We start from the raw sequence: 12,404 nt of genomic DNA on the forward strand, positions 1-12,404 counted from the left end.
CAGATTTCATTAATGTGAAATTTGTATAATTCAGTCCTGAGACTTTGGAAATGCTAAACAAATGCTATTTATTAGTGATACTATTTTACGCTTTTTAAAAATCTTTAAACGTTACATATTGTAAAAGAAATTTTCTATGCCATAATATAGTGTTTGAGAAAGCCTAGGGAGAGGAGTGAATCATGTACTAGTCAAAAGTACCCAAACCGCAGGAGGCAGTTCTTGGTTTCCCAAGGACATGTAGGGACTCTGAGGGCCACAGGAAGCAGACGGAAGTTGCCACACTCCCTGGCCGGGCACTTCAGCTGATGCTTGTCCATTTAGAGAGGGTCCCTGCCACATGAACAGCTTTACTGAAATTTAATTTATATACCCTATAATTCACCCACTTAAACTGTACAATTTAGTAGTTTTTGGTATATTCAGAGATGTATAGCCCTCAGCTCCATCAATTTTAGAACTTTTCCATCACCCAGAAGAGAAACTTCATACCCATTGCAGTCACTCCTGATTTCTCCCCACCCCTCCAGCCTCACGTGTCACCTTTTGCTGTTGCTCTCCGTGCTCCCCAACCTCCTTGGGTGGAGAAGGAGAAGGAGCACCGAGTGCACTCATGCGGGGGCTGGGAAGGGACGCCCGTAGAATCCCAGGACTCCCAGCCGAGATGGAGGCTGAGTGAAGCTCCTTTCAGTATTTCACTTTCTGGCGTTCTATCCAAGGGAACATGGGTCTAGTCCAGCGGTTGGGAACAACAGGGATTAACCAGTATTGCTTGTAGTCAAAGAATCTGAAAAAGTTAAGGAGCACAAGCCAATAGTGAACCAAAGGAACTTGATTCCAAGTGAAGGTAAGCATCATAGCTGTGCACCCACCTGTTAAAGAGAGGTCACGTGCATGAGTTGGATGTTACCAACTTAGTTGGAAATTACCTTTTTATGGGGCTTAGGAAATTAGTTACTGTGAAGGTCTTTTTTTTTTTTCATATACTTGACTCAATGTGGGTTCAATAAGAGGTTTCTGACTTTTTTCATTTTATCAGGGGGCATGAACATATTTTCTGTGTTTCACAAATGCCCCTTTTAACTTTAGGTTTTCCTCATGATAAATGCAAACTGTACTCATCTCAGACAGCTCCAACATAAAGCTTTAAAAGGCAGCTGAATGTTCTGTATACACTTAGTGCAAATCACTCATTTTGTCTATAGGGTGCCCGATCTCACTTCTGTTACCAAGAGGACAATAATCTTTTTAAAATACCATGATAAGGATACAAAAGTCCAAGGAATCAAGGTTAATTTTCCTTGAGTTGTCCAAGGTATCAGTTTATTCTAATGCTGTAAATAATTAATAACCAAGGAAACTGTAAGCTCATTCAGGATTTTCCAAGGTCAGTGTTAGGACGCTTTAAATGAAAGAACGCTATACGTTACTAGGAAGAAAACCTGAAGCATAATTGCTTATGAAATTTGCTTACTGGTTCTTTTTGGCTCTTTACAAAGAATTATGCAGACTTCAGGATAGGTGGGACAGGCTGCCAAACAACTTTTATCAACAAGTTCCAATTTTCTTTTGGGTGCCACATAATGCAATACCCCTTAGTAACAGGCCATGGTGGTATAGTTTTTAAAAATCCTAATTTACCTTCAGTTTGTTCATTTTAGGCCCAATTTTGATCATCTGGTTTATCCCCATTAGGTCCATAAATATATATTGCTGAAGAACGAATCACATGTGTTTTACTTGGTTGATATTTTATACCGGTGCTCTAAATTCATGTTTGTCATGCCGTGGCTAAGACCATAGACTCTAAAAGCAAACTTCTGAGTTTGCATCCAGGCTTTTCCACTGGCTTGGTGCGAGGCCTTGGGCTAGTTACTTTCACTACTGTGCTTCAGTTTCTCACCTGTAAAACAGGGATGATAGCAATACCCACCTTGTAAGGTTTGTTTAAGCATGAAATGAGCTAATCCGTGTAAGGTATTTGGAAAGCTGCTTGGCCAGTCATAGTAAGTGCCATTACATAAGATATACTTTGTTCTGAATAGAAAATGTATGTTCCGTAAATACACACCTGTACAGTTTGGCTAATCTATGTCTGTATTCTAAAATGTTTAATCCTATCAAAATGATATTCATTTAAATGTTATCTTTAGTTTTTTATTGGAGATAACATGTACCTTGGTATATGTTTTTCTCACTTATAATGTTCCTGTCTATGTATTGATCTTTAAAATACAGCACATTTATATTTGGTTCAGATGTGTTATCTTTGCCCCTGAAAACACACTGTTTAAAAACATATTTGGGAGTTTCCTGGTAGTCTAGTGGTTAGTATTTGGCGCTTTCACTGCCATGGCCTGGCTTCAGTCCCTGGTTGGGGAACTGAGATCCCGCAAGCTGTATGGCGTGGCCAAAATAAAAACAACAAATTTTTTAAAGGTAGCTTTTCTGAAAAATAGACATTCTTTAAAGAAATTAATCCATTTTTAGCTTTATAACATCCACCTGTAATGTAAACTCCAACAGCCAGATGGTAATAGGTTTTTTTAAAATATAAATTTGTTTATTTTATTTATTTTTATTTTTGGCTGTGTTGTATCTTCGTTGCTGTGCACGGGCTTTCTCTAGTTGCGGCGTGCGAGGCCTACTCTTCATTGCGGTACGCGGGCTTCTCATTGCGGTGGCTTCTCTTGTTGTAGAGCACGGGCTCTAGGCGCGTGGGCTTCAGTAGTTGTGGCACACAGGCTTAGTTGCTCCGTGGCATGTGGGATCTTCCTGGACCAGGGCTCGAACCCGTGTCCCCCTGCATTGGCAGGAGGATTCTTAACCACTGTGCCACCAGGGAAGCCCCAAGATGGCAATAGTTTTAATTGCATTCGACTAAAGGGATTTAGTGTTCAAATATTTGTAAACACTTTCTCTTTCATCTGCCAAAGTTTTAACTTAAATATGAAAGTTAGGATAAATTATGTCCAATGGGATTTCTAATAAAAATTTCTCTGGGGGCTTCCCTGGTGGCGCAGTGGTCGAGAATCTGCCTGCTAATGCAGGGGACACGGGTTCGAGCCCTGGTCTGGGAAGATCCCACATGCCACGGAGCAGCTGGGCCCGTGAGCCACGACTACTGAGCCTGCGCGTCTGGAGCCTGTGCTCCGCAACAGGAGAGGCCGCGATAGTGAGAGGCCCACGCACCGTGATGCAGAGTGGCCCCCGCTTGCCGCAACTAGAGAAAGCCCTCGCACAGAAACAAAGACCCAACACAGCCAAAAATAAATAAATTAATTAATTAATTTTAAAAAAAACCCCACAAAAACAAAAAAACTGTTTAAAAAAAAAAAATTTCTCTGGAAATTGAGGCACACCTTTTGGTTTGCATTTCTATAGCTACAATCAACCTAAATTCAGCCAACAATAGCTGGTTTGGCAGCCTGAAGGACACGATTCAGCATCAGCAAGGAGAAGCAGTTTGGGTCTCCGAAGGAAAGGTATGTGGCACAGATACTCTGCTATGAGGTGAGAGTCTGCGTTCTGAGTTTTTTCTCCAGAGGGTAGTGAATGTAGTAAAACCATGCCCATTTCAAGTGATCCCAACACGTGCATCAGTAGTTCGAAAATTTATAAATTATCTGAAAAAGTAATAAAATGAAGGGACTTTCACAAGAAAAGCAGAATGGGATATATGCAGCCCTACATTCACTTCCCTTTTGCTTTTAACGTAGTAACTAGTGTTTTGTTCCAAGCACACTAATCAGAGCTTACAAGACCTTGTGTTGAGCTCCACAGCTTATTACAAAGGACTTGGGAAACCCAGAGTAGAGAGGTGAGGCTGAGCTATGTGGAGAACATGGTTAAAAATTAATAGAAAGAAGAAAAGCAAATGGAGTTTGAATCATTGGCTTAGAAAGAAGTTTGGCAGAGAATGTGTCCTAGGGATTTGAGTAGGTGATGAGAGAGCATTGGGTACTTGTATAGGCGCCTAACCTTGGCTCGTGTCTCATCTGTGGAGTCAGTTTACACACAGCCCTACTTCAGGGAGGAAGCAGAGAAACTATAGAATTCCCTGTGGTTCTAGGAGCCTTTGGTGCTGGTATTCTGTGGTCCAGATGAATTGAGGTAGTTTGTGAGACGTTAGAGGTACGATTTTTGTTGCGGAAGTGCCTCCATTACCGATTAGATGGTTGAGCCTACTCTTGCCCTTTAGGAACTGCGTGTTTAGTCAGAGTGTCTAGTAGCGTCTACTGAGTGCTTATACCCACTATGGCTTTGTGCTAGCCTCTGTGGTGAGAACAAGTTGAACAGGACACAGCTTCTGCCCTCAAGGATTTGAGAATCTCATGGATGAGCGGAGAGGTGCGCAGCTCAAGGCAGCGTGCACTATTGCTAGGAGACAAATACAACAGAGACAGCTGGAGGAGGGCCAAATTCTGGAAGAAAAGTGCAACAATCTGAGGAAGGCGTGGCTCAGTAGTGGTATATAGGATGGATGGTGGCAAGGAGAGATAGGGCGGAGGGTTTCTAATCTGAGTCTCTGCACAAAAATTAACATAGTAATTTAAAGCCAAGTGATTTCAGGAATATGAAGGTGGCTTCCCTTTCTAGAACAAGTCAAGGTTTCAGTCACTTGGCTGTGCCCTTGGGAATTTTCTTGAGTCCTCACTCCCAGGAGCCATGTCAGATCCCACTGACCCTCCAAAACAAATTCCTCTAGATGGAAGGGATGGATGATGACCCCGAAGACCGCATGTCCTACTTAACCGCCATGGGCGCGGACTATCTGAGTTGCGACAGCCGCCTCATCAGTGACTTTGAAGACACCGACGGCGAAGGAGGTGCCTACACTGACAATGAGCTGGACGAGCCGGCTGAGGAGCCGCTGGTGTCTGCCATCACCCGCTCCTCGGAGCCGGTGCAGCACGAGGAGGTGAGGCGAGGAGGCCATGGGCTGCCCGGCCCTGGGCAGGAAAAGGAGGTTCTGGCGTTTCACTTGAATTCCTCTGGCCAGCTGTTTATTCAGGGTGCTGTGGCAGGTATTCCTAAGGGTTGGAGCGGATGATGTCTAGGGAGCCTCTCGTTCCAAGCCAATGCCTGTATGGTTGCGGACGTGGTCCATGGGGGAGTGGGACAGGAGCTAAGCGCTGGGAGAGCTTGAGTGATCAGCACTCATCACACAGATGCTGTCGGGCATGACAGCATGATATCGGGCCAGCTGTCCAAATTACAAGTGGGACATTATTCTTAAATACAGTATTGGTGTATTTACTTGTAACCTTTGATTAGGTCTCTCTCTGTACTCTTAGGTATCCGTGCTTTTTCTTCTCCACCCTACCTTTAACCTTTCTAATCTTGCAAAAACTCCTGTTTCCCCATCAGTTTCCTTCTCTCTTGTATTTCAATTTTTTGATTGAGTTCACTGATTAATTATATGTCTGATCTCATGTACTATGCATCCACTGACCAGCGAATAGACAGCTTCTGTGATCCTAGGAATCACATTGCCAGCACTAAGGACCAGAGCGATTATTAGTTACACCTCAGAGAACATTGGGATAATTACCTTTGTAGACAAGACTCTCCATATATTTGGATAATTAATACTGTGGACTTCTCTTTAGCAGTTTAGCTCATTTCAGTGAATGATTTTATTCTTCACGAAGTATAAGTACCAAAACTACAAGTTGAAAGGAGGAACAACTCACCATGACAAATTAGTATATACTGCTGGACAAGTTGTAAAGAATAAATTAACTCATGAATGTCTGCAGATACAGCTGAGCTAATGCTTTAAAATGTTAACAGCTGTTAGTGACAAAAGAGATTTTAGACTTTAGGAAGACCTTTTGTTTTCATACTTTAAAGGGAGAGATGCAGCTAAGTTTTGGAAAAATGTATCTTAAGCACTTGCTTAATGGGAGAATATGCCTGGTATCTGCCTTTTCAGTAAAGAAGCACTGGGTCAGTAGCTCAACTTACGCAAGTTATGCACCTTAACGTCTGAATTCCCACAAGTTCGAAGAACTCCAGCAAAGCAGACCAGTGCTCTCTTCTTTCTGCTGGGATGTTCTTGTTATGAATGAACGTTTATGTCTTGTAGAGCATAAGGAAACCTAGCCCAGAGCCACGAGCTCAGATGAGGAGGGCTGCTAGCAGAGATCAACTTAGGGACAATAGCCCGCCCCCGGCATTCAAGCCAGAGCCGCCCAAGGTACGTGGCTGGGAAGCCCAGGATGGGAAGGAGAAGGAAGCACATGCCCCTGGAGCTCCTCGCACAGCCAGGGAGGAGCACGCACAATAATATGGCATTGGATTCTGGTTTTGACTCACCAGGTTCTCTATTAGAGCCTATCTTTTGGCCTTTTGGATGAAACCAAAAATTAGGAAAAGGTGAAAAAGTAGAATGGAAAGGCAGTTTTAGAAGAGTGTATAATTTTAGGACTATTAGTGTTTGTTTCCTTTTGTTTTGTTTTATTTGTTTGTTTATTTATGTAGAAAGAATAAAAGTTTGATAAATACTGCATGCCCAGAATCACCTGTCTTAGAATCTGTTTTTCTTCTTCTGTCCAATTAAATTTTTCTGTGCACAATCTGATTTAGATGCACCTGAAAAATCCTTCCTGGTGAGTTGCTAAAGAAAACAATCACCACCATTGTTGACAATGCGTCTCATTATGAGGACCATTTAATTTCTTTTTTAAATAAACCATTGTCCAGAACAGAATCAATGCGAGGACACATGGGCGTATGTCATACGATGCTTTACCCCTCTCTGAATCAAAGCTATGACTATAGGCTTTTCCTTATAACCCAATAAAATTTCTCTCTCTAACTCAATACTTTAGATAAGAAGAAAGTAATACTTGATTGAGCTTTCAGAAGTAATTGGTGACCTCCTAAAATAGATCAGTGAAAATTGACAAGCAGGCCTAGGATGGAAGTATGAAGAAAAAGTGGCCATCAGCGTGATATGCTCCCTCCCCGCTCCCCACCCCAGTCTCCTGCACCTCTGGCTGGACCTCTGGGCCAGGGCACGCACCCTCGGTGTGGTGTGAACTCAGGAGCCACTATTCCATCCTGAAGCCTGACTTGTTCTGAGGTCTTCTCCAAAATTCTGATCTCCTCTAGTACAAAGTGAGGTCTGATCCACCTCTAGCACTTGCGGGCCTCCTAGCACGTCCCCAGCACCCTCTTGCTTTCCTGAGCACTTAATTCTCTTCTGTAGGGAGTGAGATAGGGCTCCGGATGCCAGATCAGTGGCCGTGTGCCTTGCCGTATTTGATTCCTTGTCGGAATGGAATTTGTTGACCACCTTTGGAAACTGATCAGGAAATGGAGTGTATTAAATCACTAATAGAGATTTGAAAATAAACCGAAAGCTCACCGTTAAAACTATGTCATTGCTCTCTGCAGGTCAAAACCCAAAACAAAGAAGAATCCATTGACTTCTCTAGATCCTATGAATACAAGTCAAACCCCTCAGCTGTTGCCGGTGATGAAATTCCCGGGACATCTACCAAAGGATGTCCACCTCCTATTGCAGCAAAACCCACCTTTGGACGGCCTATACTGAAGCCCTTCACTCCCGTCCCTCCCCCAGAGAGTGAGGAGGTGGGAGAGGGCAGTGAGGAGCACGACAGCGCCCCCAAGTCTGTCCTGGGCAAAGTAAAAATATTTGAGAAGATGGATCACAAGGCGAGATTACAGAGAATGCAAGAGCTCCAAGAAGCGCAGAATGCAAGGGTAATTCTTTTTCAACCACTAGGTCATCTTAGCATGTCATCAGTAAGAACTTTAAAGAAGTTTCATTGCAGTATAATGATTTGCAGTCCTTTTGCCCCTGCCACAAACATGAAAGGATGTTCACACGCGTGATACAAAGGCACATCCTGTATGTGTGTCATTTCCAGATGGCCAGCTATCAGTGCATCCCTTGTTCTTCCAGTCAAGAAAACCTAACATTGTAGGCGAATAGGATTCTGCCCTTCATACTTCAGAACTTTATATCAGGTTCTAGAATGGGGAAGTGTGACAAGAGAATCAGTGGCCTCTTTGAAATGGTTTTTTGTTAAAACAGTTGATAACTAAGTTTAATTTGCTCCCAGATTTGCCATAGAAACTGTGCACACCTTGGGTGCTAAAATTGAAAGGCCCGTAGATTGTCCTTTTTGATACTCTTTGAATTTTTGTGCCATGTGCACAAAAGCCTTTCAGAAGCCAGAGAAAAATTTAAGCATATTCTGCCCAGTGGTTATGGGAGTTTTTTTCATTTATGTTTGTCACAACAGTGGCAGTGCTTCTGAGCCTTTTTCTGGTTTTCTTTTTCGTTTTTTTGGTGGCGGGGCGGGAGAAGGAAGGATTTATTACTCACTGTAAGTAAGGAGAACACTGGGGATCTTTTCTCAAAGTAGCGTCTCCCGAGCTGCAAAACTGGGGAGGTTTTAAACTAAGGGTACGTGCATATTCATCAGGGGGCTTGAGCAGAGAATTCAGCATAGAATTGGGGCAGAGCTTGACAGAGTCCAAGCTTTAGCTGATTGAAGTCAGGAGGGTCAACATCATCATTCCATCCTCCACCTGGCTGGGGGCCTTAGTTCCTGGTGTCAAGACTTACTGAAGCTCATTTTTTTTTTTTTAACATCTTTATTGGAGTATAATTGCTTTACAACGGTGTGTTAGTTTCTGCTGTACAACAAAGTGAATCAGCTACACATACACATATATCCCCGTATCTCCTCCCTCTTGAGTCTCCCTCCCACCCTCCCTATCCCACCCCTCGAGGTGGTCAGAGCACCAAGCAGGAAGCTCAGGTTCTTTATGTCTCATCTCAGAAAGAATTCAGTGAGAGATAAAGTGATAGATAAGAAGTGGATTTATTGGGCTTCCCTGGTGGCGCAGTGGTTGAGAGTCTGCCTGCTAATGCAGGGGACACGGGTTCAAGCCCTGGTCTGGGAAGATCCCACATGCCACGGAGCAGCTGGGCCCGTGAGCCACAACTACTGAGCCTGCGCGTCTGGAGCCTGTGCCCCGCGACGGGAGGGGCCGCGATAGTGAAAGGCCCGCGCACCGCGATGAAGAGCGGTCCCCGCACCGCGATGAAGAGTGGCCCCCACTTGCCTCAACTAGAGAAAGCCCTCGCATGAGCCGAAGACCCAACACAGCCAAAAATAAAAAAAAAATAAAAATAAAAAAAAATAAAAAAAAAAGAAGTGGATTTATTTAGAGATACACATTCCATAGACAGGACACTGTTCATCTCAACAGGCAAGAGTGGCCCTGGGAGAAAACACTCCACAGAGAGAGTGTGGGCCATCTCAGATGGCAAGAGGCCTCTTTTTTCTTTTCATTCTTCCTTTTTTTTTTGGTGGTAAAATATACATAAAACTTACCATTTTAACCATTTGTAAGTGTTCAGGGCATTCAGTATATTCACATTGCTGTGAACCACCTCCACCATCCATCTCCAGAACTTTGTCATCCTCCCCAGCTGAAGCTCTGTATATGTCAATATTAATGACCCCCATCACCTCCTGCCCCAGTCCCTTAACCACCATTCTACTGTCTGTCTCCATGAATTTGACAGCTTAGGAGCCTCATATAAGTGGAATCATACAGTATTTGTCTTTATGTGACTGGCTTATTTCACTTAGCATAGCGTCCTGAAGGTTCAACCATATTGTAGCGTGCAGCAGAATTTCATTAGTTTTAAACATTTTTCCTGTTTGACATATACCACTAGGCATCACATACAACCCTGGAAACTAGAGATTTGCTTCTGTTTTTCCTCTTCTCCTTGAAATGGGATTGGAAAATGGAACCAGCAGGAAATGAGCAAGCTGACTGTCTAGTCATTCATCCCTTCCCTCTTTTTTTTCTTAATCACCACAGATTGAAATTGCTCAGAAGCATCCTGATATCTATGCAGTTCCAATCAAAACACACAAGCCGGAGCCCGGCCCGCCCCAGTACACAAGGTAAGAGCTGCTCGGAAGGTATAGGTCTAAAAAAGGGGCTTGTCTAGGACTTGGATGCCTAAGAAAGAATTTTTTTCACCTACATTTCGAAGTAACAAGAAGGTTTTTCTTTTTTTTCCTGGTCAACTGCTTATTCAGTCAAATTTAATTGTAAAGATCACAGAGTCAAAATTTTATGGTAGTGTTGATTGTGTGCTAAAACTGACACAGTGTAATCATTGACATTCCAAGTCAGTCCCATTAGACCCATTGGAGCACAGATGTGTTAAATTATGTTAGGATAGCACATGAGCAAAATTCCTGCGGCTTAGATGCCAATTGTTTCATTGCTAATATTTTCTAGCTCTTAGCCAAGCTCCTTAATTCCTTTGCGTCGCCTAGCAAAGTCAGGCCACTTGTGCTGAGCTGTGGTCTGAACGGGAGATGACATCAATCGACCGGTGTTGGTAAGATGCTTTATGTTTAAAGTGCTACATAAGCACTAGTAATTATCACAGTGTCTTCCTGTTGAGATTTTACGCTGGATCATTTCCTGCTTCTGAGAATAGGAAACAAAAGAAAAAAATCACGTTTTCTTGCAGCCGTTCTGACTGGAAACTAGAGTCTAGTTTTAACGCAACAGAAAACTAGAGGCAGATTTCTTCTTTACCGGTTGAACTGTGGCACAGCCTACCAGGTGGCCCCTGGCAACAGAGGGGATTTGGTATAATTGACTGAAACTGGCAAAGAACTTGCTCTGCTTGTGAGCTTTTAGCCAGTGAGCTTAGGAAGGCACCCACATCCGGCTGGAGAGTTCTTAGGTCAGGGAGCATGTGGCTGGCTTCCCCACTCGCTGCTCAAGTGGGCATTGGCCTTGACCTGTTATTCCCGTCCTCACTCCTACCACTCTGGGAACCTGGAGCCGGGCCAGGAGTGCCCTGGTTTGACAGCAGAGTGCGACTCAGGTGAGCCAGCCATCCTGGGCAGTTGACCACTGCATGCATCACGGGCGGGGAGGCCCGAGCTTTCGGCTTCATGTAACCCTCTCACTTTGTTAGTTCCAGGGCCCCCGAGCCGCAGAAAGGTCCTGCCAGACTTTATCAGGATCCCAGAGGAAGTTATGGCAGTGACGCCGAGGAGGAAGAATACCGGCAGCAGCTGTCGGAACACTCAAAACGCAGTTATTACGGCCAGCATTCCCAATACCGGGACACAGAATTATAGATGCCCGAGGATTGACTCTGGTGCGCCCCGCTGCCGCCCCCTCAGAGCAGCATTCCCACCAACCGTGGGAGGATGGTTCTTTGCAGTTTTGATGCACTGTGGAGATGTAGGGGCACTTCCTGGGGAGCCCAGGGGACTGAGTCTGGGGAGCTTATGGCTTTTGGCTCAGAATTCAGAGAAACACTACCGTCTGATACTGTTACCTGCTTCAGTGGACCAAAATCTGTATTAATTCTGTTTGCGTATTTTTAACATATATATTAAGAAATGATAACTATTTTTCCTCATTAATAGCTGCCTTCCAGGACCGTTTCAATGAGAGACAGAATGTGAAAAAAATAAATAAAAATACTGTCTGACTCAAACTGAATTCAAAGAAGTATTTTATTACAACTATGTAAGTGCCTTTGATGAGAAGTGTCTTAAATTTTCTTCTTTTGAAGCTTTATGCAAAGCCATAATGGACTAAAACATTTTGACTAAATTTTTATACCAGTTTAAGAGCTATGGTTTTCTCCGCACTGTGTCATCTTTTTAAGACATTTGTCTTTGTAATATTTTCCATAAATTCTGACTGTATATATAATAGCTATACTTGGTAGTTTGGCTACCAGTGCTAAATAGCTTGAAGACCAAGAAGTATTTTGTCTGTCTGTTTAAAACCACGTGTTCCACGAAAGCAGATACTTGAGAAAAACACATTCCCAAAAGTGTGTGTATTGACTGCAGTCAGTTTTATAATTTAATAAAAAGGAGGACATTGTAATCAAGGTGCTTTGTGGTGGATTTCTACACTACTTCCTACTTTGAAGTGCAGCTTTTATTTCAATTACTGATCATAAAAGTGAGGACATTGCTCATCGCTGAACATTGGAAAATAGAGACATATGAAAAAGAAAATAAAAATTACTTATAACCCCATCCCTCAGATAATTTTGGTGCATTTCCTCCGATTATATATTTGTGGATGTCCATGTGTGTAATAGCTGGGTGTACACTGTGCAGTTCTCTTTCCTACTTTTTCTGTTTGAGCGTTTCAGGTAGGTAAAACTCACGCAACATCATTGCTAATAACTGCAGAATAATAATATATGCCATGACCGCTGCTGCATAAGTAGATAGTTCTGCTAGTGTTGGCCGTTTGGATTATTTCCTATTTTTTGCTTCTTTTTACATGAGAGGCACCTTTTTATATATAATCCATTTTTGTATATCAGTGATCAGCATTCCAGTCCT

General features: G+C 43.2%; 1 protein-coding gene across 4 annotated transcripts in view; it reads left to right on the top strand.

Annotated features, from left to right (window-relative positions):
* TJP2 (tight junction protein 2) overlaps positions 1 to 11,938 on the top strand; it is a 132,809-nt gene extending 120,871 nt beyond the window's left edge. For 3 of the 4 annotated variants that reach the window (XM_059924861.1, XM_059924859.1, XM_059924858.1), the window contains 6 exons: positions 3,385 to 3,485; positions 4,709 to 4,921; positions 6,092 to 6,202; positions 7,405 to 7,734; positions 9,880 to 9,965; positions 11,003 to 11,938. In XM_059924861.1, coding sequence (XP_059780844.1) covers positions 3,385 to 3,485; positions 4,709 to 4,921; positions 6,092 to 6,202; positions 7,405 to 7,734; positions 9,880 to 9,965; positions 11,003 to 11,168 — 1,007 coding nt within the window. In that variant the 3' untranslated portion in view covers positions 11,169 to 11,938. The remainder of the gene's footprint in view (positions 1 to 3,384; positions 3,486 to 4,708; positions 4,922 to 6,091; positions 6,203 to 7,404; positions 7,735 to 9,879; positions 9,966 to 11,002) is intronic. The other variant, XM_059924860.1, reaches the window with a different exon arrangement.
* Positions 11,939 to 12,404: the final 466 nt, after the last annotated feature.

This window comes from Balaenoptera ricei, chromosome 6 (genome assembly GCF_028023285.1).
Source record: "Balaenoptera ricei isolate mBalRic1 chromosome 6, mBalRic1.hap2, whole genome shotgun sequence".
NCBI classification, from domain to species: domain Eukaryota; kingdom Metazoa; phylum Chordata; class Mammalia; order Artiodactyla; family Balaenopteridae; genus Balaenoptera; species Balaenoptera ricei.